Source organism: Apostichopus japonicus, chromosome 16 (assembly GCF_037975245.1).
Source record: "Apostichopus japonicus isolate 1M-3 chromosome 16, ASM3797524v1, whole genome shotgun sequence".
NCBI lineage: Eukaryota > Metazoa > Echinodermata > Holothuroidea > Aspidochirotida > Stichopodidae > Apostichopus > Apostichopus japonicus.
Genome location: NC_092576.1, coordinates 21,662,551 through 21,686,738, shown reverse-complemented (window position 1 = coordinate 21,686,738; position 24,188 = coordinate 21,662,551). Strand labels below are relative to the sequence as shown.

Here is a 24,188-nt window from a genome sequence, read left to right as displayed (position 1 = left end):
CAATTACACTGAAGAAATTAAAAGCGGGCGAATGTTGCAAGTGGGAGGGCAGGGCAGTTCTCTCTGAACGCTGCCAAAGCAAAGCCATATTTTGCATCAATGTTTTAGATTTTTAACACTTTATACCAGCCTATGACATTTCTGCTGAATTTTTACGTTAACTATGAAAGTGTCTTTCATTCAATAACACTATGAAAAATATTAAAAATTGGAATTAAATGCGTGTGTTTTGTACTACGGTGGAGAAAAATAACTCGAAATAACAAATTGCTCAGTAATTGACAATCACTTCTGCTTTGTCAGTCACCTAGCTTAGGGTTGGAGCTTATGCGCTGATGGTCGATCAATTTAGATCAGTGAGACCTTCAAAATGCAAGTGGTTTCGCAATTTAAGTTCTTTGGGATATTGTCAATACTTTAGAGTTATCATCCCAGTCGCTTTCTGTAATATCCGACTATAAAATGTCTCCTTGAATGACTTGTTATAGTCCACGATAGTTATCGTGACATTCATAACATGCGTGATGAAATTATAACACAACACGATAACTATGGTGGATCAAAATTACCAATAACCGCGATAGTTATCGTGACCACAATTAGAATTGGGTGATATGATTCATTAACACATCAAGTCAGCTGACTAATACTGAAACTAGTCAAAGCTTAGCGCTTGTGACTGTATATACTGCTGGTATACTGTTCGTATAGGATACTCACGAATTCAACAGACTAACACGAAAACATAGCTGTTTATCAATATTCTTGTTCCCATAACGTTATATGCCTCATTTTCTTTTCTGATTCTTTGAAGTGGTTCTAATTTGTTAAAAGAACTTCACATCTGTGACACTCAAGGTCGGCAAAATGAAGACCATTTGTGGACCTAAACTTTCGATATGCTGTACATTGTTAAGTACGTGGGGACTTGTAATGCTGGTAAGTATCTTAGGGCGGTTAGGCCTAGTGTATAGCCTAAATACGTTCTTAACGTTAGGTCGACAGGACTGGGCTAGTAATGAAGTATGCAATGCTAGTAAGGACATTAGGCTGATGTTCTTCTTAATGATAGCGGTGATGACGGTCTCGCTGATTTGCTCAGCTGTTTAGCTCTGTCTTTTAGCAATGTGATTTCATAGATGGTCTGACCAACTTCCATCATAAATAGAGAGAAGTAGCATACTTAAAATGGTCAGGCGTCAAAACTGCTCGAAGCAAGGAAAAAGTTCCTTCACTTCGGGCATGCTTTTAAGTTAACAGTACTTACAATTCCGTGAAATGGTTGAAATATTCCCCAAAAGTGTTGCAAAATACCAAATTTATGTTCTTACTAGTCGTACTAATACTAGTTAGTCTTAGTTTCACTGTGGGAATTTTTGGGGTTTTCGTTAAGACTCTGTAAAAGTGCGATTGACATAGTGGTTACAATTTGACTAACAGACACAGCATCTACAGTACTGTGTCTATCCATGCAGTTACATGGCTCTTTCTTAGAACTTGGGTCAAGTATGACACATAGTAATAGAGGGCTCAAATATAACTGTCGTCCGATCATCAGAGACGACCAAAAGTCACGTCACAACCTGAAACCCCGCTTAGGTTGTCCCACAGACGACTAGCTTATTTACCATAAGTGTTAAACACTTATAACAAAACTTTGAAATCCATTTTCTTTAAAATGAAACTTCGCTCTTGAAAAATTGTAGTACCTCGTTGGTATCCCCTTCCATTTATATTAGAAACAAAGTAAGAAATCAATCACATTTTGCTCTGTAACGAGGGGATAATCCTACACTTAAGCTGTATGTGCATACTGTGCATATGCACTAGTGGTTACGTAAATTACTGTATACATTGTACACTACTGAGTACAGACCATGGTGGCGGTGACCACACTTGCTTTCTATCTCATGGCTGCACAACGTATGACAAGCTAGCCACAGTACAATGTGTATGCAGTAGCATGGTCACTTCGAAGTTCGGACACCTAAGCCTTAAAACACCCCAAAACTAAATCTTCTGGTATAAATCACAAGAAAATATACTTGATATGGTAGGAGAAATTTGTTTTAGTACGATACACGGTCAAACTTTCTTTCCTGCAAACTGTTTTCACATTGTATTCCAAGAAGATTCTTCGTGATTGTGGAACTGGTATTTCTTTGATAGAGTATTGCGAAGTTCGGACACCCAACCTACAGTGTGGCGCTGGTGATAAAATTGGTGGCGCAGTTGCTCTTTCAGTAATTATAACAGACTTCATAGATCTTCGTCATTTTATTGACAAATATGTAAGTAATTTCTTGCACAAGGGTCATTTTGGAGAGAAAATAACTGTAGCTTCGTACTTTTTGGTGAAATTTGGCTCTTCCTGTAGGTTTTCATGGTATAATCGTGTATTTCTTAGGGTGTCCGAACTTCGCAGTATGCCGAACTTCGCAATACTGTCTATACTACAGTGTACTGGGCATGTGGGCATACCACATGCTCGTTTATGTTGCTGCAATGTACAAGTGTGCTGTGTACCCAGGCCACTATGCAGTGTCTTAGTGTTACACACGTGACATTTTGCGAGCAAATAGCCTAGTGTTATGTTAGGCAATTTTGGAATGTTGGAGACCATTTGGGCGAAAAATACAGAGCCCAAGTTTTTGGGCTGGAGCCAAAATTTTAAAATTGCAATAACTATTAAACCTTCAACCTAATTGTATCCAAACTTGGAATACAGTTGTTGGTTAATAACTGGTACAAGTGCGCCTAAATATTTTTATGGAGTGACGTCTTTGGAACTTGCCTATTTGTGTGAAGTTCATACTTTGCATTTATTTTATCAATGATGATATGGGGTGATGACATATAGCACTTAAATATTCCACTTAGCAACTAGCAAGGTACCATAGTGCCTGTTGGGCTCCTGTCTTTTAAGCTTCTTGGGATTGTCACCTCAGCAGAGTGTGTTTAACTTTTCTATCTCTCTATTTCCCAGCTGATTCTTGGGGGTCTATTCAGGGTCAATGCAGTGGCCTTCATTGAAGATGTTCCTGCTACAGAAAACAATGATGAACTTACCAAGGTTTATACCAATGTCTCCAACAACTGCTTTTTTGCAGCAGGGGTTTACTTCCTCTTCCTCGTCTTCTCAGGATGGCAATATACTCTTGGTCGTTCAAGTCATTACCAGGTCAACTAAACCAAGGGTTTCAGCACATCTGCTGGCACTTCAAATTCCTAGAGACCCTTGTGTTTTGAAAACATTCCAGTATGAGAGACAGTAGTGGAAAGACAAAATTCTTGTGAGACAAACACAACTGTCCTTGCAGTTGTCTGAGGAACAACTATAAGACTTTATTAATGTAAGGGACTCAATTACACCTTCTATTACACTTCATGTAATTATCGTGTCAGCAACTTTGTTGCCTGGACCACCATTGTAATGAGATAAGTCGTTTTTCCAGAGGAGAGCCATCAACTTGCAATAAAAATCAACCTGGTACTGTTTTCCCTGGATTTCAACATTTTAAAGAAGTACTTTGAGTGATTTAAGTAAATGTCATCTAACATGTATGTATGTTTTGGGAATCCAGAAAAATCCAAAATTTAACTTTAATTCCTACTAGATGGTTTGACACTGGGAACAAGTTTTCTATGTAGTAGCATGTTAGTGATGTTAATGAGAAGTTGTGTGCTCATGATCATCATCTCAATATCTTCATAGAGATAGTTCTTCATATTTGATGTCTGTAATACAATACTAATCATACTGTAATTGTTTAGAAAGGGGAGAAGATATGTTGCTATAGTTTATGTGAAGATAAATATTCTTACTTTCATTACCGATTGGCTTGTGCATGTTAATTTACTTTAGTTTGCTCTTTATTTTAAGTTTGACTTAAGAGATGGTGGTGTTAGGGTTTGGGATGCATCACTGTTAAACAGAAATCACTTTCACTCCACATTCACTAAATGTGGAATTGAAAGATATATATACATTTTCTCAAAAAGTGCCTGGTGATATCAGTATACTAGGGCAACAAGCATTGCTGTAAACAAAAGGAGTGTCCACTAAGACTTATTTAGGTGAGATGCTGTTGGGCAAAAACATGTTGCATTCTACAGAAGTAGGCAAAAACATGTTGCATTCTTCATAAGTTGATTGGGCAATGCTGTTGGGCAAAAACATGTTGAATTCTACATAAGTTGATTGGGCAATGCCTTTAGGCAAAAACATGTTGCATTCTACATAAGTTGATTGGGCAATGCTGTTGGGCAAAAACATGTTGCATTCTACATAAGTTGATTGGGCAAAGCCTTTAGGCAAAAACATGTTGCATTCTACATAAGTTGATTGGGCAATGCTGTTGGGCAAAAACTTGTTGAATTCTACATAAGTTGATTGGGCAAAGCCTTTAGGCAAAAACATGTTGCATTCTACATAAGTTGATTGGGCAAAGCCTTTAGGCAAAAACATGTTGCATTCTACATAAGTTGATTGGGCAATGCTGTTGGGCAAAAACTTGTGAATTCTACATAAGTTGATTGGGCAATGCCTTAAGGCAAAAACATGTTGCATTCTACATAAGTTGATTGAGCAATGCTGTTGGGCAAAAACTTGTTGAATTCTACATAAGTGATTGGGCAAAGCCTTTAGGCAAAAACATGTTGCATTCTACATAAGTTGATTGGGCAATGCTGTTGGGCAAAAACTTGTTGAATTCTACATAAGTTGATTGGGCAATGCTGTTGGGCAAAAACTTGTGAATTCTACATAAGTTGATTGGGCAATGCTGTTGGGCAAAAACTTGTGAATTCTACATAAGTTGATTGGGCAATGCTGTTGGGCAAAAACTTGTGAATTTTACATAAGTTGATTGGGCAAAGCCTTAAGGCAAAAATGTGTTGCATTCTACATAAGTTGACTAGCCAGGTATTGTTACTGTTCTTGATTCATTGTTCTTCCTTAACTTGATGTGAAGTTGTTAGTAAAACATTGGTAAAATTAACATACATGAAATTGTTATACACTTGTGCTATATCTTTGGTCACTTGAATCGCTGTATGTACAGTATATGCTATGGTAAGTTCTAATATTATTTAGTGCCCTGAACAACAGTTGATTTTCAAAGAAGGTATAAAGAACTTGTTCCATGTTAAATAAACAACTTGTTGATGTATTGCACCATGATTTTGTTAATGTATTAATCTAACTGAATGTTTAGTTTTCAGTGACTAGACAGACATTGACATGACAGCCCACTTCTGTTGGTCATTATTCCCTGTGTGATAGTCACAAACATTTAATTCCTTTAACTATGTAAAAATGGGAAGCTTTATGTTAACTAGTAGGTCGTCAGTATATGTATTTAATATCTGTAATAAACTACATCATGTATGAAATTGACAGAATTGTTATTTTATCTTTCTTTCTGATGGAAATATGAAGTAATATAAAAATAATTGCAACAAAAGGGCTTTAACTTACAAAAAGTTACTTAACTTTGCAGGTGCATTGTTGTACAGTATGTTCAATATTGGTGCACTTAAATGTACTTGTGTACACTAATACAGTAATCAATAGCTGTAGACATGAGACTTGAATAATACCTAGTAAACAATAATACCTTAGTCATAAACATCAGTTCATATTCATGATTATCCTCAGTTAAGAATATCACTGCAAAGTCAGCTGTAACTTTGTCCATGTGATCTCCCTAACATACGGTAAATTCATCCATGGAATGCTTGAAAATTACATCATGGATGTGTTTCATTTACCCAATGAAAAGCATATCATTTTCACCATGCTTGACATAGTTAAGCATTGCAGTGTACTGTTCTAGTATGTTTGTCTTTTGTCATGAACAGACAACATCACAATTTGTGTATTTCTCAAAGTAAACCATAATCCCACAGATTGATTTAATGTTTTTCCTTCTTTGTGCTTTGGTCTGACCGGTTCAGCTCTTGCATAGGTCTCTTAGTAGTCTTGCTCTTGAGTGATAGCTTGTTCCTTGTTCCATTTGTTTCATTCTTCAAATCATCTAGCATTTCCTGTTTGCCCTCAGTATTTGCAGTGACTGACTGCTGCTGATATTGTCTCTGGAAGTAGAAATAAAAACTTTAATACAGAAAAATATCCTAGTTGGAAGTAAACTTAAGTACATACATTGTAATGTGGGTAAAAGACATTGTGCTATATGAAAGTTGACCAAACACATGTTAGTACCATGTGGGTGAGGCTCCGTAAAGTATCTTTCTGAGAAATCTAGTAGCGACAAACAATAGTTGTACCCACTCAACAGGTAATAGACGTGCTGGGACAAATATTAATAGACGCCCATGCTATGATTGTGACTTCAGTGAAGTCTACAGAAGAGAACAGCAATGCACTCTGGGTCCTATATGATCGCTCTGGTTTAATAGAACAAGAGCCCAAGGGCACTGTGGTTCCTTGCTTGGGGTATATGACAATACACATCATATTATCAAGCAAGATTGGGCTGAAATAGTCCAAGTAATTGTCCTACATGTTCCCATAAAGTAACCAACACTATAGCCAACACTTTTGTGATCACAAAATGTGATCGGATTTTATATCAAAAGGCACTTTTGAGATCTAAATATGGCGTCGAAAATGTAAGAAATATAAGAGACCTACAAGCGTGTCAACAGATATGATAACAATGGTGAGTTCAGATGACATGACCTTGAAGTTTCAAAATGTTCCACCACCCCATTCACAACTTGTCCCAAAATATCAACCAAGTCACACCTTGGCATTGAGATTTAATTGCATTAAATGTCAAAAAATTAACTTTTGAACTTGTATGTAACTTTACACACAAAGGTCACCCGGAGGTCAACCAATTGACATTTTTGATCGGTGAGACCTAAATAGAGCATGACTGTAAAAATTCCAACATTTTTTCTTTGCCCATTTTCTCCCCCCATAATACTACTTTTTTAACATTAGCTGACCTTTGGTGACCTTGGATCACATGACCGTTAAGTTTGAAAATATTCCCCTATACCATTTGCAACTTGTCCAAAAAAATCAACCTTGTCACACCTTGGCACTGGGAGTTATTGCATTAAATGTGTGAAAATTAATTTGGCCTCAAATAACTTCGCACACGAAGGTCAAATTGGGGTCAACCCATTGACATTTATGATCAGAAGTACCTTTAACATCTGAAAATAGCATCGAAACTGTAAAAATCCACAAAACACGAAAAGGTCACCAGAGGTCAAATTGAGGTCAAGGGTCACCCAGATGCGGGTCGACAATTGGATTACATTGGAGCAACTCCCAACCCTAACGGACAATTTATTCTTAAGTTGTCGCAAAAATACTAGTTTTTTTATCATTAATTGACCTTTGGTGACCTTGTATCACATGACCGTTAAGTTTGAAAATATTCCCCTATACCATTTGCAACTACTCCAAAAATATCAACCTTGTCACACCTTGGAACTGGGAGTTATTGCATTAAATGTCTGAAAATTAACTTTGACCTCATATAACTTCGCACACGAAGGTCACACAGGGGTCAACCTATTGACATTTATGATCAGAAGGTACCTTTGACATCTGAAAATAGCATCGAAACTGTAAAAAATCCACAAAACACGAAAAGGTCACCAGAGGTCAAATTGAGGTCAAGGGTCACCCAGATGCGGGTCGACAATTGGACTTCATTGAAGCAACTCCCAACTCTAACGGACAATTTGTTCTCAAGTTATCGCAAAAATACTAGTTTTTTATCATTAATTGACCTTTGGTGACCTTGTATCACATAACCGTTAAGTTTGAAAATATCCCTCTATACCATTTGCAACAACTCCAAAAATATCAACCTTGTCACACCTTGGAACTGGGAGTTATTGCATTAAATGTCTGAAAATTAACTTTGACCTCATATAACTTCGCACACGAAGGTCACACAGGGGTCAACCTATTGACATTTATGATCAGAAGGTACCTTTGACATCTGAAAATAGCATCGAAACTAAAAAATCCACAAAACACGAAAAGGTCACCAGAGGTCAAATTGAGGTCAAGGGTCACCCAGATGCGGGTCGACAATTGGACTTCATTGAAGCAACTCCCAACCTTAATGGACAATTTGTTCTCAAGTTATCACAAAAATACTAGTTTTTTATCATTAATTGACCTTTGGTGACCTTGTATCACATGACTGTTAAGTTTGAAAATATTCCCCTATACCATTTGCAACTACTCCAAAAATATCAACCTTGTCACACCTTGGAACTGGGAGTTATTGCATTAAATGTCTGAAAATTAACTTTGACCTCATATAACTTCGCACACGAAGGTCACACGGGGGTCAACCCATTGACATTTATGATCAGAAGTTACCTTTAACATCTGAAAATAGCATCGAAATTGTAAAAATCTCCAAAACACTAAAAAGGTCACCAGAGGTCAAACTGAGGTCAAGGGTCACCCAGATGCGGGTCGACAATTGGATTACATTGAAGCAACTCCCAACCCTAACGGACAATTTGTTCTCAAGTTATCGCAAAAAATACTAGTTTTTTATCATTAATTGACCTTTGGTGACCTCGGATCACATGACCGTTTAGTTTGAAAATATTCCCCTATACCATTTGCAACTTGTCTCAAAATATCAACTGTGTAACACCTTGGCACTGGGAGTTATTACACTAAATGTCTGAAAATTAACTTTGACCTCATATAACTTAACATACAAAGGTCACCTTGGGTCAACTTATTGACATTTTTGATTGATGAGACCTAAATTAGAGCATCAAACTATAAAAATTCAAACATTTTTTGCTTTGCCCATTTTCTACCCCCAAAATACTAGTTTTTTGACATTAATTGACCTTTGGTGACCTCGGATCACATGACCGGTAAGTTTGAAAATATTCCCCTATACCATTTGCAACTTGTCCGAAAATATCAACCATGTCACACCTTGGAACTGGGAGTTGTTGCATTAAATGTGTGAAAATTAACTTTGACCTCGTATAACTTCGCACACGAAGGTCACACGGGTGTCAACCAATTGACATTTTTGATCGGAAGGTACCTTTGATATCCAAATCTAGCATCAAAACCAAACATTTTCTTTTTTGCTCGTTTCCTCCCAAAATAAGCACATTTTTTCTCATGTGACCTTTGACCTTTTGACCTTGGTTTCAGATGTAGTTTAATCTCCTGATTCCAAAAAACAAAACGAAAAGTCTGTACAACCATCCTAACTCCGACCGAAAAACTTTGACCCCATATAACTTCGCACATAAAGGTCACACAGGGTCAACCTATTGACATTTATGATCAGAAGGTACCTTTGACATCTGAAAATAGCATCGAAACTGTAAAAATCCCAAAAACACGAAAAGGTCACCAGAGGTCAAATTGAGGTCAAGGGTCACCCAGATGCGGGTCGACAATTGGATCACATTGAGGCAACTCCCAACCCTAACAGACATTTCGTTCTCAAGTTATCGCAAAAATACTAGTTTTTTATCATTAATTGACCTTTGGTGACCTCGGATCACATTACCGTTATGTTTGAAAATGCTCCCCTAACCAGTTCACAACTTGTCCCAAAATATCAATCTTGTCACACATTGGCACTGGGAGTTATTGCAGTTTTAATATTTTCGGTTTTTGGACCATAACTGACCTTTGGTGACCTTTGTGGGCACCAAAAACAATAGGGCACACCTTCTCCATATGGCGGATCTATAGTCCAAGTTTGGCCTCAATCCAACATTCCCTTATTGAGATAGAGCGTACCCAAGCAAGTGTCACAGACACACACACACACACATACACACATACATACACGCACACACACGCATGCCAACCTGACTGCATAGGTTCCTTTTGCTAAAGCAAGGAATCAAAAACAAATCAGCTGATGATCCATTGTAATGAATTACACACATTTGCAGCAATGATTTATAATGGCCCCTGCTTGACCTTACATGAATAAGCTCTCCTCCATTTATCAGTCTGGAATCATTCATTCCTGCAGAATGAGAGCATACTCTGTGTTTCAAACAACTGCCCAAACATAATCTGTTCATGGCCAAACGTATTTGAACTGTAAGCAAACTGAACCACTGAGTCAATATGTATGGTCAACTAATAAATGTCCAATCATTTTGGTGGTAGGAGATGCATTTCCAAGCAATGACCCAAGATGACATTTGATGTAAAATTCCTGTGAAAAGAATGACCGGTAAAACCCCTTGAACCATTGAATTCATTAACAACCTTGCATTACCACCAAAGGATGACTAAGTGAATGCACAATGAAAGATCTTACAAGAAACAGTTTTGTTACTTGCTCAATTTTAAAGTGCTATACTTTCCACTTTCAAACTATTTTATTATTGATATTATTGATTTCTTGCCATCTTTCATAAGAGAAGTTTCTGTAATGATGAAGCATTTCCACAGACAGCTCTTTTGACCAGAGTGACCTTGGATCGGCACAGATGCAGTCATCCAAGCTTTACATTTTGGGTTACCCTGTTTACAGACATTGCCTTTTGTTGATGTTAATAGACCTTTGACTTGACCTCCACAGAAATTACAAAGGTTCTTGTACTCAATAAGGTGGAACCACTTACTTCATTTGAGCTTTACTTTTGGAGTACAGTACTTGTGACTACAAGGTTTTCCGACTCTGACCAGTCAGGGAGCAGCTGCCCCCTGAGATTTTGACTTCCTAAATGAAAATAGGCCTAGGATACTGTGAATGCCTGGACAGTATGGGTTAATTCATTTAGTTTATGTTTGTATCATTCTTCTAATTTCATTAGTCAGTAGTGTACAACCTCAAGATTATAGTCACGTATTGTAGGAATGGCGTTCAAGAAGAACAAGGTTTATTTTAACCGCTCATCACATATATGCAGTCTCAGATGCGATGACCATCCATTTGCTTTGATTTTCACCAGTTTTGTTTGAATAACAATAAACAGCGAAAGCTCTGTTTGAACAGTGTTCAGTGTGAACAGTGTAACAGTCTATATGAGACTATGTTTCATAAATATCATTATTACATCTATAGATGTGTTTTATGTATGCATACCAGTTTCATTGTCAGCCCTTTTATCAGTGCTCCAATGTTTTAATTAGGAATATTGAGGCATTGTGATCATTCGTATATACCAGGGCCACCCACTCAGCTTATTTGAACGCCCCCCCCCCCCCTCCCCAGTACGTCCCTGTTTGGTATATAAACCAAATAATGATAACACAGACCTAACAATTAATTTACAAGTAAATCCTCCATTTGGGGTCCTCTTAGCATATATGGGCTACGACTACCATCAGCGTGCTATCAGCGTGCTATTCTTGCTACGCGTCAACCGATGGTGGCGCTCTGCTTGGTGTCATGATGGTCACTATTGGGAGATGGCCCACCCACTAAATATGTCTGAAACAAGGCCCTGGTATATGTACGCATATGAAAGCATTACTGTGTAACATAATGTTCTCTGTGTTCCTCAACTGCCCCAGGATACGGATTCTACCCAAGCAACCGCCCTGAACGATACATCAATAAGATAATAACATTAGCATGTATGAATACTTATCCTAGATCACCGAGCAGCCCTGGGAAAGATGGTCAATCACATACCAACATTGGACACTGATAAAATATCATTAAAAGAATTGTCTAGTGGCCACCAGAAGTTAACTTAAAAAATAATAAATAATTTTCCAAACATGTTGTCAAAGTATGAGAACGCTAGTGTTGCCTTTGACAGAAAAACAATTTTTAATCGTTACGAATGGACATTTCCAATATGATTTGAACAGTACAGAACGTGACGTCATCTACGCTAATGCAGATTGCAACATTAACCCACGCTCCGTACAGTACCTACAGCAATCACAACAAAAACCCCGTTTGTATACAGATTATTTTCTTCCTTTATTTTCGGTGAAATTTCTTATAAATTAGATATGTTTTCAAAAACTCCTTAAGCCGCCTATATGTAGTAGACTCTTCGTTGTTTATACATTGCGCTATCCTAACTGGTGAATTTGATAACCAGATTTCTACAAGAAGAAAACATCGAATGGGGACAATTTTATCATGGTTAGAAAGAGAAAAATAATAACTACAAGGACAATGTATCAAATCTTTCACCAGACAATTCCTTAAACACTCAAACATTAACACTTAGTCTGATGATGCTAAGAATAACATGCATAGCAGTGTGTGCATGGCCGGTACTCAGCACCCACTTCCAACTGCTATCAAAATATAATGAAACAACTTCACTTGCATATGTCATTTAAGGAAGTAAAGGTATTTACAAAGACAAAAACACAAGAAAATAACAACTGTGAGGAAACACTCAGGGACTAAGAGGACACAGTGAAATCAAGGTTACACTGAGCTAATCAAAACTACAGTATGAAAGGTTTCCCTAAAGTAATGAGGGAGGTATAGAACTTAGGATGCATAGTCTCCGGAGGTGTAACCTGTTTAATTCACAGATGACATTGCAATGGTACTACTTTAAGATTTGTCAGAGTGGTTCTACTCGTAATGTGTAAGGTTGGCATGTAATTTACCTCCTTGAGTAGTTGAAGGAGAACTTTATTTCAGAATACATCATATATGTAGCTGTCCCTTATAGGTATTATGCTGTACAAGCAGTTATTTAGCACTATGGATATATCTCCACTTTTGTTTTATTTAAAGCCAACTTACGTTACCCCTATCAACATAATGGTACTAACCAAAGCTTCAGGTATGTATGGACTATTGTATAGAGGACTACAAATTTCTGTATCAAAGACATATATTAAAATGTAAAGATGTGTTAACAATATTATATTATCAGCATTTATTATTTTTATAATACCAAGAACAATTTTATTACAAACAGTGAAGACCCTACCATTTTAGTAATAGCAACCTTTCTAAGAAATGAAGGTCTAGCTGTTGCTGGCCAAAGGATTTATACCAACGAAGTCTTCAGCTTGGAGTACAGCATTTCTGTGTTGGACTAATTTAATCATTATAGTAATTTTTGACTTTGCGACCCGCGTTATAGTCATTGCCGACTTTTGCAATCCGTGGTACCTCTCACAAATTTTGAAAGTGACTCCATGGTTTTCCCTTTCAAAAACACCAAAAAGAACAACCTGAGGAATGCTCAGTCAATCTCTTCCAAGCTCTCACAAAGCTACACCCAGTACAAAAGAGGTACTGCAGTTTCAATTTACCAAGACTTACAAATAAACATTACCTGATGATCTACTGCATGTTTCTGTGTCCACTCTTTTGCCTTTGATATAAAATCAGACCGTTTGTGCTTAAATTCTGCTGCCTGTAAGTAAAATTTATATTAGTTGTACTTGGTAATGTAGCATCTAATTTAAAATAAGGTATTTTGCATAATTTTAAAGAGGATCAATAGGGCAACATAGGTTAGGTTTTGGTAAGATCGACAGTTCCTGTCATCAAAAACATTGAGTTCGGGAAATCCCATCAATTGCACCAATATTGCAATATTGTCATATAAAAGTGGCAAAATCCCATCCAGTAACATGATCAAGGCAATTTCTTTATCATTTAACTGAACTTTTTACCATCATGATATAAGATCAAGCTGTTCCTTCACATAGTATGAAAAGACATGCAAAACGACCAGGTCCTTCTTGAAAATTAAAACTTTGAGACTGCATATAAAGATGCTCTTCCAAAGCAGAGAAAACATTTCAAGAGGGGATTGAAATAGCTACAATATGCAGACCGGTACTGAGGTAAATTGCACCTTAATGCAGCGAGAGAGACTATTATTAGACTCACAATGTCAACCATCAAAGAATCATTTGGATTTGGCTCAGCCATCAGCAGCTGGATTGAAGTCAACAAGGTTGACAAATTCCAACAAGGTTTCCAAGACCCCTAGATGAATGAAATCAGAGAAAAATATATCATGAAATCATTGCTAATGAATTCTCTTCAGGTACACAAATATCTTGTTCAACTTGATCTAATTAAAGGTAGACCACTCCAATGACCCACTGACTACAATATGTCATCATCCCTATAGCAGACCACTCCAATGACCCACTGACTACAATATGTTATCCTCCCTATAGCCATCCTCCCTATAGCAGACCACTCCAATGACCCACTGACTACAATATGTCATCCTCCCTAGAGCAGACCACTCCAATGACCCACTGACTACAATATATGTCATCCTCCCTATAGCAGACCATTCCAATGACCCACTGACTACAATATGTCATCCTCCCTAGAGCAGACCACTCCAATGACCCACTGACTACAATATATGTCATCCTCCCTATAGCAGACCATTCCAATGACCCACTGACTACAATATGTCATCCTCCCTATAGCAGACCACTCCAATGACCCATTGACTACAATATGTCATCCTCCTTATAGCAGACCACTCCAATGACCCACTGACTACAATATGTCATCCTCCCTATAGCAGACCATTCCAATGACCCACTGACTACAATATATGTTATCCTCCCTATAGCAGACCACTCCAATGACCCACTGACTACAATATGTCATCCTCCCTATAGCAGACCATTCCAATGACCCACTGACTACAATATGTCATCCTCCTTATAGCAGACCACTCCAATGACCCACTGACTACAATATGTCATCCTCCCTATAGCAGACCATTCCAATGACCCACTGACTACAATATATGTTATCCTCCCTATAGCAGACCACTCCAATGACCCACTGACTACAATATGTCATCCTCCCTATAGCAGACCATTCCAATGACCCACTGACTACAATATGTCATCCTCCTTATAGCAGACCACTCCAATGACCCACTGACTACAATATGTCATCCTTCCTATAGCAGACCATTCCAATGACCCACTGACTACAATATATGTTATCCTCCCTATAGCAGACCACTCCAATGACCCACTGACTACAATATGTCATCCTCCCTATAGCAGACCACTCCAATGACCCACTGACTACAATATATGTCATCCTCCCTATAGCAGACCACTCCAATGACCCACTGACTATAATATGCCATCCTCCCTATAGCCATCCTCCCTATAGCAGACCACTCCAATGACCCACTGACTACAATATATGTCATCCTCCCTATAGCAGACCACTCCAATGACCCACTGACTACAATATGTCATCCTCCCTATAGCCATCCTCCCTATAGCAGACCACTCCAATGACCCACTGACTACAATATATGTCATCCTCCCTATAGCAGACCACTCCAATGACCCACTGACTACAATATGCCATCCTCCCTATAGCCATCCTCCCTATAGCAGACCACTCCAATGACCCACTGACTACAATATATGTCATCCTCCCTATAGCAGACCACTCCAATGACCCACTGACTACAATATGTCATCCTCCCTATAGCCATCCTCCCTATAGCAGACCACTCCAATGACCCACTGACTACAATATATGTCATCCTCCCTATAGCAGACCACTCCAATGACCCACTGACTACAATATGTCATCCTCCCTATAGCCATCCTCCCTATAGCAGACCACTCCAATGACCCACTGACTACAATATATGTCATCCTCCCTATAGCAGACCACTCCAATGACCCACTGACTACAATATGTCATCCTCCCTATAGCCATCCTCCCTATAGCAGACCATTATTTCATTTACTTACTGTAGGAGGCATCTTGAGTAGGTCCAGGCAGATCCTTCCAGCGCTGTCAACATTAGGATGATATATAGCTGTGGTAAATTGTACCTTAGGAGGCTCAAATGGATATCTGTGTAAAGAAAAACCATACTATTATATTTAAGACAGCAAATAAAGCTTGCAGTTCTTTGTTGTTTACACATTTATTACTAGGGGAAGCATAGATCTACTTTGTAACCCTGGATTAGACACTTTTCTCACTTTACAACTATTTCTTGTGTTGGTATTGTACCCTACATGTCACCCATCTTTATAACATATAACTTCAGTTTACACTAAAATGCTGAAGATACACACCAGGCTTTTGTACTGCATTTCTAACCTTTTCAAGTGTAATTATATTGTCCTCTAGATGGTGTATACCATGTTATAAAAAGATAGTTGAGCTTTTGATGTCAGATAAACTATTGGCAGTTCAAATTTGTGTCCATATGCTGACCCAATCCCATAAACTTGTATTCCGGAGACCAATTATATTATAACTTATAATAATAATCATAATAGTAATAGGTTCTTGCAACTGATTGTCACAGGCTGCAGCCGACTAAAATCAGTACACTCCAATAAGTATTACTTACATACAGGACATTGTCCACCTCAGAATTGTAAACAAGATGATTTCTGATACACCTAGTAAACCATCACATGTCACAGTGGGAGTTACATCTCTGTACACTTAGCGTTACTTGTCACTGTGGGAGTTACATCCCTGTACACTTAGTGTTACTTGTCACTGTGGGAGTTACATCCCTGTACACTTAGCGTTACTTGTCACTGTGGGAGTTACATCCCTGTACACTTATCATTACTTGTCACTGTGGGAGTTACATCTCTGTACACTAAGTGTCACATGTCACTGTGGGAGTAACATCCCTGTACACTTAGCGTTACTTGTCACTGTGTGAGTTACATCTCTGAACACTTATCGTTACTTGTCACTGTGTGAGTTACATCTCTGTACACTTAGCATCACATGTCACTGTGTGAGTTACATCTCTGTACACTTAGCGTTACTCGTCACTGTGGCAGTTACATCCCTGTACACTTATCGTTACTTGTCACTGTGTGAGTTACATCCCTGTACACTTAGCGTTACTCGTCACTGTGGGAGTTACATCCCTGTACACTTATCGTTACTTGTCACTGTGTGAGTTACAGGTGATGCTAAGTGTACAGAGATGTAACTCACATAGTGAAGAGTAACACTAAGTGTACAGGGATGTAACTCCCACAGTGACGAGTAACGATAAGTGTACAGAGATGTAACTCCCACAGTGAGAAGTAACGTTAAGTGTACAGGGATGTTACTCCCACAGTGACATGTGACACTTAGTGTACAGAGATGTAACTCACACAAAGTGACAATTAACGATAAGTGTACAGGGATGTAACTCCCACAGTGAGAAGTAACGCTAAGTGTACAGAGATGTAACTCCCACAGTGACGAGTAACGCTAAGTGTACAGGGATGTAACTCACACAAAGTGACAATTAACGATAAGTGTACAGGGATGTAACTCACACAGTGACGAGTAACGCTAAGTAGTGCTGTGCCGTTTAAACGTGTAAATGAACGAAACATTGTTTAAACGTTTAATAAAACCTGATGAACGTTTAAACGAAACTATGATATCAACTGAAAATTAAAATATTGACAAAAATCGTGTATCAATTCCCGTGTTTATTTTGTCTACTATGCGAAATAACAACACAACTTACGATCAGTCGAATCATAAACCGTGAACATAATCCTACTTTTGTGCCTCCCCCCCAAATGTGTGTATCCGGCGATATGAATGGCTTAAACTTGAACGCTGTTATCCTATTGTGAAAACTTCCTGATACGCGGCACAAGTGTACTTTACATCGAGCCGACAGCGGCGACGCAGATAATCCAGTCAATGCATGTTCGATCGAAATGATTACAATCCCTGTCCATCACGTTGAACTCTCCCACCAGACAATACCGGGTCGAATACTCGACTTGCTAACAGTTGTTCAAATACATGATCAAAGGAAATGTATCGATTGGAGATCGTAAAAAAAAACTCTGAAAATCAGTAGAGAAATTAATAATTGTGTACGAAAAGTAAGTTGGTACACCTTTCAAATTTTACGAAAGATCCAGCAAAACATTTTCGAAAAATTCACGCGAAACTGGCATATCGTGCTAAATGCAACTAATGTCATGTAAACAAGGCTCTAGTACACAGTGACGAGTAACGCTAAGTGTACAGAGATGTAACTCACACAGTGACAAGTAATGATAAGTGTACAGGGATGTAACTCCCACAGTGACGAGTAACGCTAAGTGTACAGAGATGTAACTCACACAGTGACAAGTAACGATAAGTGTACAGGGATGTTACTCCCACAGTGACGAGTAACGCTAAGTGTACAGGGATGTAACTCACACAGTGAGAAGAAACGCTAAGTGTACAGAGATGTAACTCACACAGTGAAATGTGATTCTAAGTAGGGTTGGGCAATATTTGCTTTTTAACGTCATGATAAATAGTTCAAAAAATATTGCCATATTTCTATAATTACGATAATTTTTCCTTGTTGTTTTAAGTGTGTTCGCGAACACACTAAAAACAACTGCCGATTTTCCCACCGGTGTTTTCGCGCAGCGAACACACCAACCCCTGTTGCGTGCGAGTTACTTAAAACCACTCAGTGCATATCATTAATTGTATCAGTGAGCCCCATACAATTTGTTTTCAACAACCTTAACAGACATTCCAGGATGTTCAATGGAGAGCAAACAAGCTTTCTTTTAAACATATCTTTTCTCTCACTTCATAAGCCCACTTCAGGGAAAATATTGAATGGTCCTCCAGTTGTCCAAGTCAACAAAATTTCTTTTGGGACAAGCCAATCAGCTTTGGAGTTTGTCTGGCAGACAACTAGTTGATAACATCAAATTCAGATAGGAATGTAACTAAATAATGAAAAATTTGTACCACCCTCCATCCCTTTGGAGATACTTTTATTTATCTAAAGATAGTGATAGGCCTATGTTCCACCAAAGAAAGAGATTTACTGGCCTAAAACTGGTGTTCTTTTCACCAAACCTACACATCTCTCCGACAACATGCATATTGGTTGTTCTTTATTAGGTTGCTAGGATACCGAACCAAACTCTCCCCTGCACTGTATCCTCTCAAACCTTTGTCACTGTGTCTATATTATTATATTATTCTCATCTGTTGTATGATATCTTATTATCTATATTATTATATTATTTATATCTGTTGTATGATATCTTATTATCTATATTATTATATTATTATCATCTGTTGTATGATATCTTATTATCTATATTATTATATTATTATCCTCTGTTGTATGATATCTTATTATCTATATTATTATATTACATATATATCTGTATATGATATCTCACGGTAAAGTGTTATGTCTTACCTCTCCGGTATCTTGATTTCAAGATGAAAGATGCCACCTTCATACGGTGTGCCCTTCCCACCAATGATTTCTGCAAGTGATTTCAAAGAAAATATTCTACTCCATGTACAGCTTATTTTCTTAGTCTGGTTACAAAATAACATGAAAGCAATATAAACACAAGTTTATCTAAATTGAAGTCATTTATAATGTTCTGTTCCCTGGAAGTTGAAGCTTATATCAAACAGGCAAAAGGATTCCAAGACAATCATAATCCCAGAATGTTAATGGTACACCGCCAACAAGATTTACAAGTTTTATTATTATTGACAGCAAGAAGTGTGCACTCATGTGTACCAAGACAGCAAAAAAAATTTCATCCAAGCTTTCATATTTTGGTGTTAACAAATTACTGATCTTTTATCAACCTGAAATGATCTTTTTGGTTGACTAAAATCATTAGTATTCTTCAACCTACCAAGGGTAAGGTTCATCTAAGAACATTTGAAATGATTAGCTCTTCAGGCTTTGATCTTTCATTCACCTATTTTGAAATATATACTTTTGTTATCCACAGAAACCAATAGCATTCTTTGGATGATCATACCAACTGTAATTTGACTTCACAATGTTCTGTTGGGAGTCATATTGTTAGCTTGTATCTCACACACACTTGCTATGGTGTAAATGTTCTGTTGGAGTCATATTGTTAGCTTGTATCTCACACACACTTGATAAGGTGTAAATGTTCTGTTGGAGTCATATTGTTAGCTTGTATCTCACACACACTTGATAAGGTGTAAATGTTCTGTTGGGAGTCACATTGCTAGCTTGTATCTCACACACACTTGATAAGGTGTAAATGTTCTGTTGGAGTCATATTGTTAGCTTGTATCTCACACACACTTGATAAGGTGTAAATGTTCTGTTGGGAGTCACATTGCTAGCTTGTATCTCACACACACTTGATAAGGTGTAAATGTTCTGTTGGAGTCATATTGTTAGCTTGTTTATCACACACACTTGATAAGGTGTAAATGTTCTGTTGGAGTCATATTGTTAGCTTGTATCTCACACACACTTGATAAGGTGTAAATGTTCTGTTGGGAGTCATATTGTTAGCTTGTATCTCACACACACTTGATAAGGTGTAAATGTTCTGTTGGAGTCATATTGCTAGCTTGTTTCTCACACTCACTTGATAAGGTGTAAATGTTCTGTTGAGAGTCATATTGTTAGCTTGTATCTCACACACACTTGATAAGGTGTAAATGTTCTGTTGGAGTCATATTGTTAGCTTGTTTATCACACACACTTGATAAGGTGTATTTATAGTCAAGCTTTACTTTTAGAGTAATTGAATTAAAGTTTTTCAGTGTTGACCTCAAATGACCTTTAACTTTCATAAAAAAGGCATTTGTTATCACAAGAGTGGATCTAGTACAAACCTAGACAGTAGACACACCCTCCACCACAACTTAAATATATTCTTTCTGCCATCAGCAACAGCAAGCAGTTGAGAATACACAAGATAGATGCACAACCACGAGAGTAAACACCATTGGGCAAATACAAGTTAGGGGTAACATACAAATTGATATTCCAATAAGAGTTAATGTTTGTTCATCAACTTGTATCTTTGCCAGTTCCTATCATATATAAGTATCTTGATTAATAAGTTAACCATAATTTGATTAACGTGAGTCAGTGACACTTACCAGCTTGAAAATTGTCCAAAACATCTTCATGAGTCGCCCAGCAGGATATTCCTGGAGGAGGCATTTGTAGAATGTCCATCTCCTTCTTCATCCTGTTAGATTTCTGCATTCTGGAGTTTCTGAGGCTGACCTGAATACAGTATAATGTTAAGTTTCCAACTGCAGGACGAAATAGGAAATTTCACAAATACATCAAATTATTTCAATTTCAAGGAAATATGAAGAGGACAAAAAGGAGGTGTGACCCCTAGAGCTGACTTCAGATACCATTTTAATCAATTTGATGTACAGGTTCAAGTGAAAATAACACATGTATGAAAGTTCCTAAACCCTCCCTGCCCCCCACCCCCAAACCACTCCAACATACTTGTGAAGTTACATATTCACTTTGCTTCCATGCGTAAAGGCTGAGTGAGACCACATATCTATTACTGTACATCACTTTTACACAGGTCTGCTGGCTAAACAGTTTGTTGGGTGAACATGGAAAAAGACTCCAAAAAGCTTTCCTCAGACTTATTGAAAAGTTTTAAAACTTGGTTGGGAAAATGATCTGAACATTGAAAAAGAGGTTAGGACTGTGGTATAGAATACATAGCCTACAATAGGCTAGACCTCTTTTGCTTTCTACGTCAAACAGATATAAATTTTATCTAGTGTTGTGCCCATGGAGCCAGTATCGGTTTTGGCCTATATCCAATATTTCAATTTCGATATCAGCCCGATACCGATATTTTCAAAAAGCCTGAATGAAAGTCAGATCGCACTTTAGGTCAATGCATTAGTAAATAAAATATCTGAACTATAATCTGCTATTGTAACTTATTATAGTTTGCACAACTCACAAACAGTTTCCACTTGTATAACTCTCATTGCGGAATCCTGTTAGTAAATTAGTAAAAAAATATGTGCGTATTCTATACCATTAGTCCTATAAAAAACGTTTTGAAATGAAAGATCTTATTCCCCAAATAGTTGATATTCATGAAACTATGTGCTAGCATTTTTTGTGAAAAACACGAGCCTATTCTTCTTTGTAAATTCGGTTGCATGATTTGTTACTCTGTTTGACCAACTACATTCAACACTTAGGCTGCGAGTCTAAGACACTGGTCACACGTACATTTTTCAGACATAACAATGGTCCCACCATGGTCCGACCATGATACGGTTTGCGTGTGACCGCTCTCTACTATGGTCTGACGATCGTCCAACCATCGTCCACTAAAGATGGTAATTAGCATGGTTAGCCCGAATTAAGCATGGTCCGACCATCGTTAAGCAGGAAGAACCATGCATGTGACTGCAATTGCGTTGTCCAACTATGCATTTTAGCGTAAACACTTCAGTCTGCGGGAAATCTCCGATTTCGTCAAATGGAACCACAAATTTATTAGCAAAAATGTTAATAGATGACATCCTGCAATGAATAAAACTGATCTCATTTAGAAAAGACATTAGCGTATCCTGGCTAAGAACTTTTACCACCCCTTTTGTTTACCAAACCCAAAATGAAAAAATTATTTTAAATATTTTCCTACAACAAACTATTAAAGCCTAGCCAAAATTAGCAAGTGCTAAGTGTTTGAAATATTTCATAAACCAACAGGCAAAAAAATGTCGATATTGCAAACTTGATTCTCAAAATACAATCTTTGCATCAGTCATTGATGTTTTAACAAACCGTATGATACCCTTTCAAGAAGATATGCAATTTTTGGAATGATTTAGTAGCCCGGTTTCCATGTGATATAACATTTATTCTCCTCACGCCTCAGAAGCACTGTGCAAGTTAGTGTGACTGGCTACTACTGAAGTATACGTACATAGTTTCATCAAATGTTTTCAATGTCACATAAGTTAGCCTACTTCTTACATTGTGTTTGACTTTGGTGCATTGTTTGTACGTCTGAATATGCCAAGTTTACAACTTTGTTTGTGCAAGAAGTTTCTTGGATTCTTGCCAAGAATATTTGCAAGGGCAAAACAGGTGTCAGGAAGGTATCTTCAGTTATAATTGTGCTGTGTTCACTTGTATATACAGCGGCCACGCTGCTACATACGTAATGTTAAGTGGCTTGACTGGTCTGTTTACAGATCGTTTTGGTTTAATATTTTTCAAAACTTGGGTGTTGTTTTTTGACCAGCTGATCGGCATATTGACAATATGCCATCAAATTGAGAGGCTAAAGATGAGGGTTTCTTAGAGCAGATTCATATATCATTGCAAGTAACAAGAAGTATAGTCAGTATTGCGAAGTTCGGAACACTGCGAAGTTCGGACACCCTAAGAAATACACGATTTTACCATGACAACCTACAGGAAGAGCCACATTTCATCAAAAAGTACGAAGCTACAGTTATTTTCCCTCCAAAATGGCCTGTGTGCAACAAAGTACTAAGATATTTGTCAATAAAATGATGGAGATCTATGAAGTCTGTTATAATTACTGAAAGAGCAACTGCGCCACTAATTTTATCACCAGTGCCACACTGTGGGTTGGGTGTCCGAACTTCGCAATACTCTAGCAAAAAAATACCAGTTCCACAAACACGAAGAATCTTCTTGGAATACAACGTGAAAACAGTTTGCAGGAAAGAAAATTTGGCCGTGTATCGTACTATAACAAATTTCTCCCACAAAATCAAGTATATGTTCAGGTGATTTATACCATAAGATTTAGTTTTGGGGTGTTTTAGGGCTTAGGTGTCCGAACTTCGAAGTGACCATGCTACGGTACTTAGTAAATTGTTCAATACAATGGCCCACACAGATAAGGCAATCGATTATCGGCGCAACACCCTTAGAACTACTGTATGGCCAACCTGTAACTCCCCCCCCCCCCCCCCCCAACAACAACAACAAAAAATTGCCCGGTTCCTCTCTCGCCGATTTATATCCGACTTTATGTCGCCTTACAATAGGACTTATGTGTAGCCTATGCAGTATAATACGCTAAGTTCAACTTTAGGCTAGGCCAAGCTGTGTTGTTAGGCTACAGTACGTTAGCTAGAAGAAGTTAGAAGTTGAACTCAGTCATACCGGACTTACACCAAAGAAAACTAGACAACACAAAATAGTTTTGTATTGAAATCGGTTGATTATTTGCTTCAATGATATAATCTTCCCGTTTTGACTTCTTGTAAGTCTTTTGCAGTATCCTGCCGTGCAATGAAAGTTGCAGTGGTACTGTAAAGCCATTCAGTTTGTGATATAAGCCGTCAAACCCCCACTAGTACTGTGCACTACTAATCAATTTCTATGGCACTACTATACTTGAAAGTTCGTGCAAGGTTTCGGAAGTACTGAACGCCAAATCAGTA

At 37.8% G+C, this 24,188-nt stretch overlaps 2 protein-coding genes across 4 annotated transcripts; one reads left to right on the top strand and one right to left on the bottom strand.

Annotated features, from left to right (window-relative positions):
- The first annotated feature begins 676 nt into the window (after positions 1-676).
- On the top strand, positions 677-5,403 carry LOC139983619 (ribonuclease kappa-like). Its single transcript, XM_071997291.1, has 2 exons — positions 677-939; positions 2,987-5,403. Exons 1-2 carry the CDS (start codon positions 868-870, stop codon positions 3,188-3,190), a joined length of 276 nt encoding a protein of 91 aa, XP_071853392.1. The 5' UTR covers positions 677-867; the 3' UTR covers positions 3,191-5,403.
- On the bottom strand, positions 5,338-24,095 carry LOC139983617 (ubiquitin-conjugating enzyme E2 T-like). Of its 3 annotated transcripts, none has more exons than XM_071997285.1 (7): positions 23,908-24,095; positions 20,865-21,023; positions 19,168-19,237; positions 15,704-15,809; positions 13,836-13,934; positions 13,273-13,353; positions 5,338-6,096 (listed from the first exon to the last, which is right to left on the bottom strand). In XM_071997285.1, exons 2-7 carry the CDS (start codon positions 20,971-20,973, stop codon positions 5,917-5,919), a joined length of 645 nt encoding a protein of 214 aa, XP_071853386.1. In that variant the 5' UTR covers positions 20,974-21,023; positions 23,908-24,095; the 3' UTR covers positions 5,338-5,916. The 3 variants fall into 3 exon arrangements, with proteins under 3 accessions (XP_071853386.1, XP_071853385.1, XP_071853384.1); XM_071997284.1 differs by having other exon boundaries at positions 23,917-24,095; XM_071997283.1 differs by lacking the exon at positions 23,908-24,095 and adding an exon at positions 21,988-22,280.
- Between the last annotated feature and the right edge of the window lie 93 nt (positions 24,096-24,188).

Bases quoted from the DNA above. Each gene is read 5' to 3' on its own strand.
- LOC139983617 (XM_071997283.1), bottom strand. From the start codon at position 22,108: ATGCTAATTACCATCTTTAGTGGACGATGGTTGGACGATCGTCAGACC. The intron at 21,024-21,987 runs GTACGTGTGACC...TTCGTCCTGCAG, and splicing joins CATTGTTATGTCTGAAAAAT to TTGGAAACTTAACATTATAC. The intron at 13,935-15,703 runs GTAAGTAAATGA...TCATTCATCTAG, and splicing joins TACTCAAGATGCCTCCTACA to GGGTCTTGGAAACCTTGTTG.
- LOC139983619 (XM_071997291.1), top strand. From the start codon at position 868: ATGAAGACCATTTGTGGACCTAAACTTTCGATATGCTGTACATTGTTA. The intron at 940-2,986 runs GTAAGTATCTTA...TCTATTTCCCAG, and splicing joins CGTGGGGACTTGTAATGCTG to CTGATTCTTGGGGGTCTATT.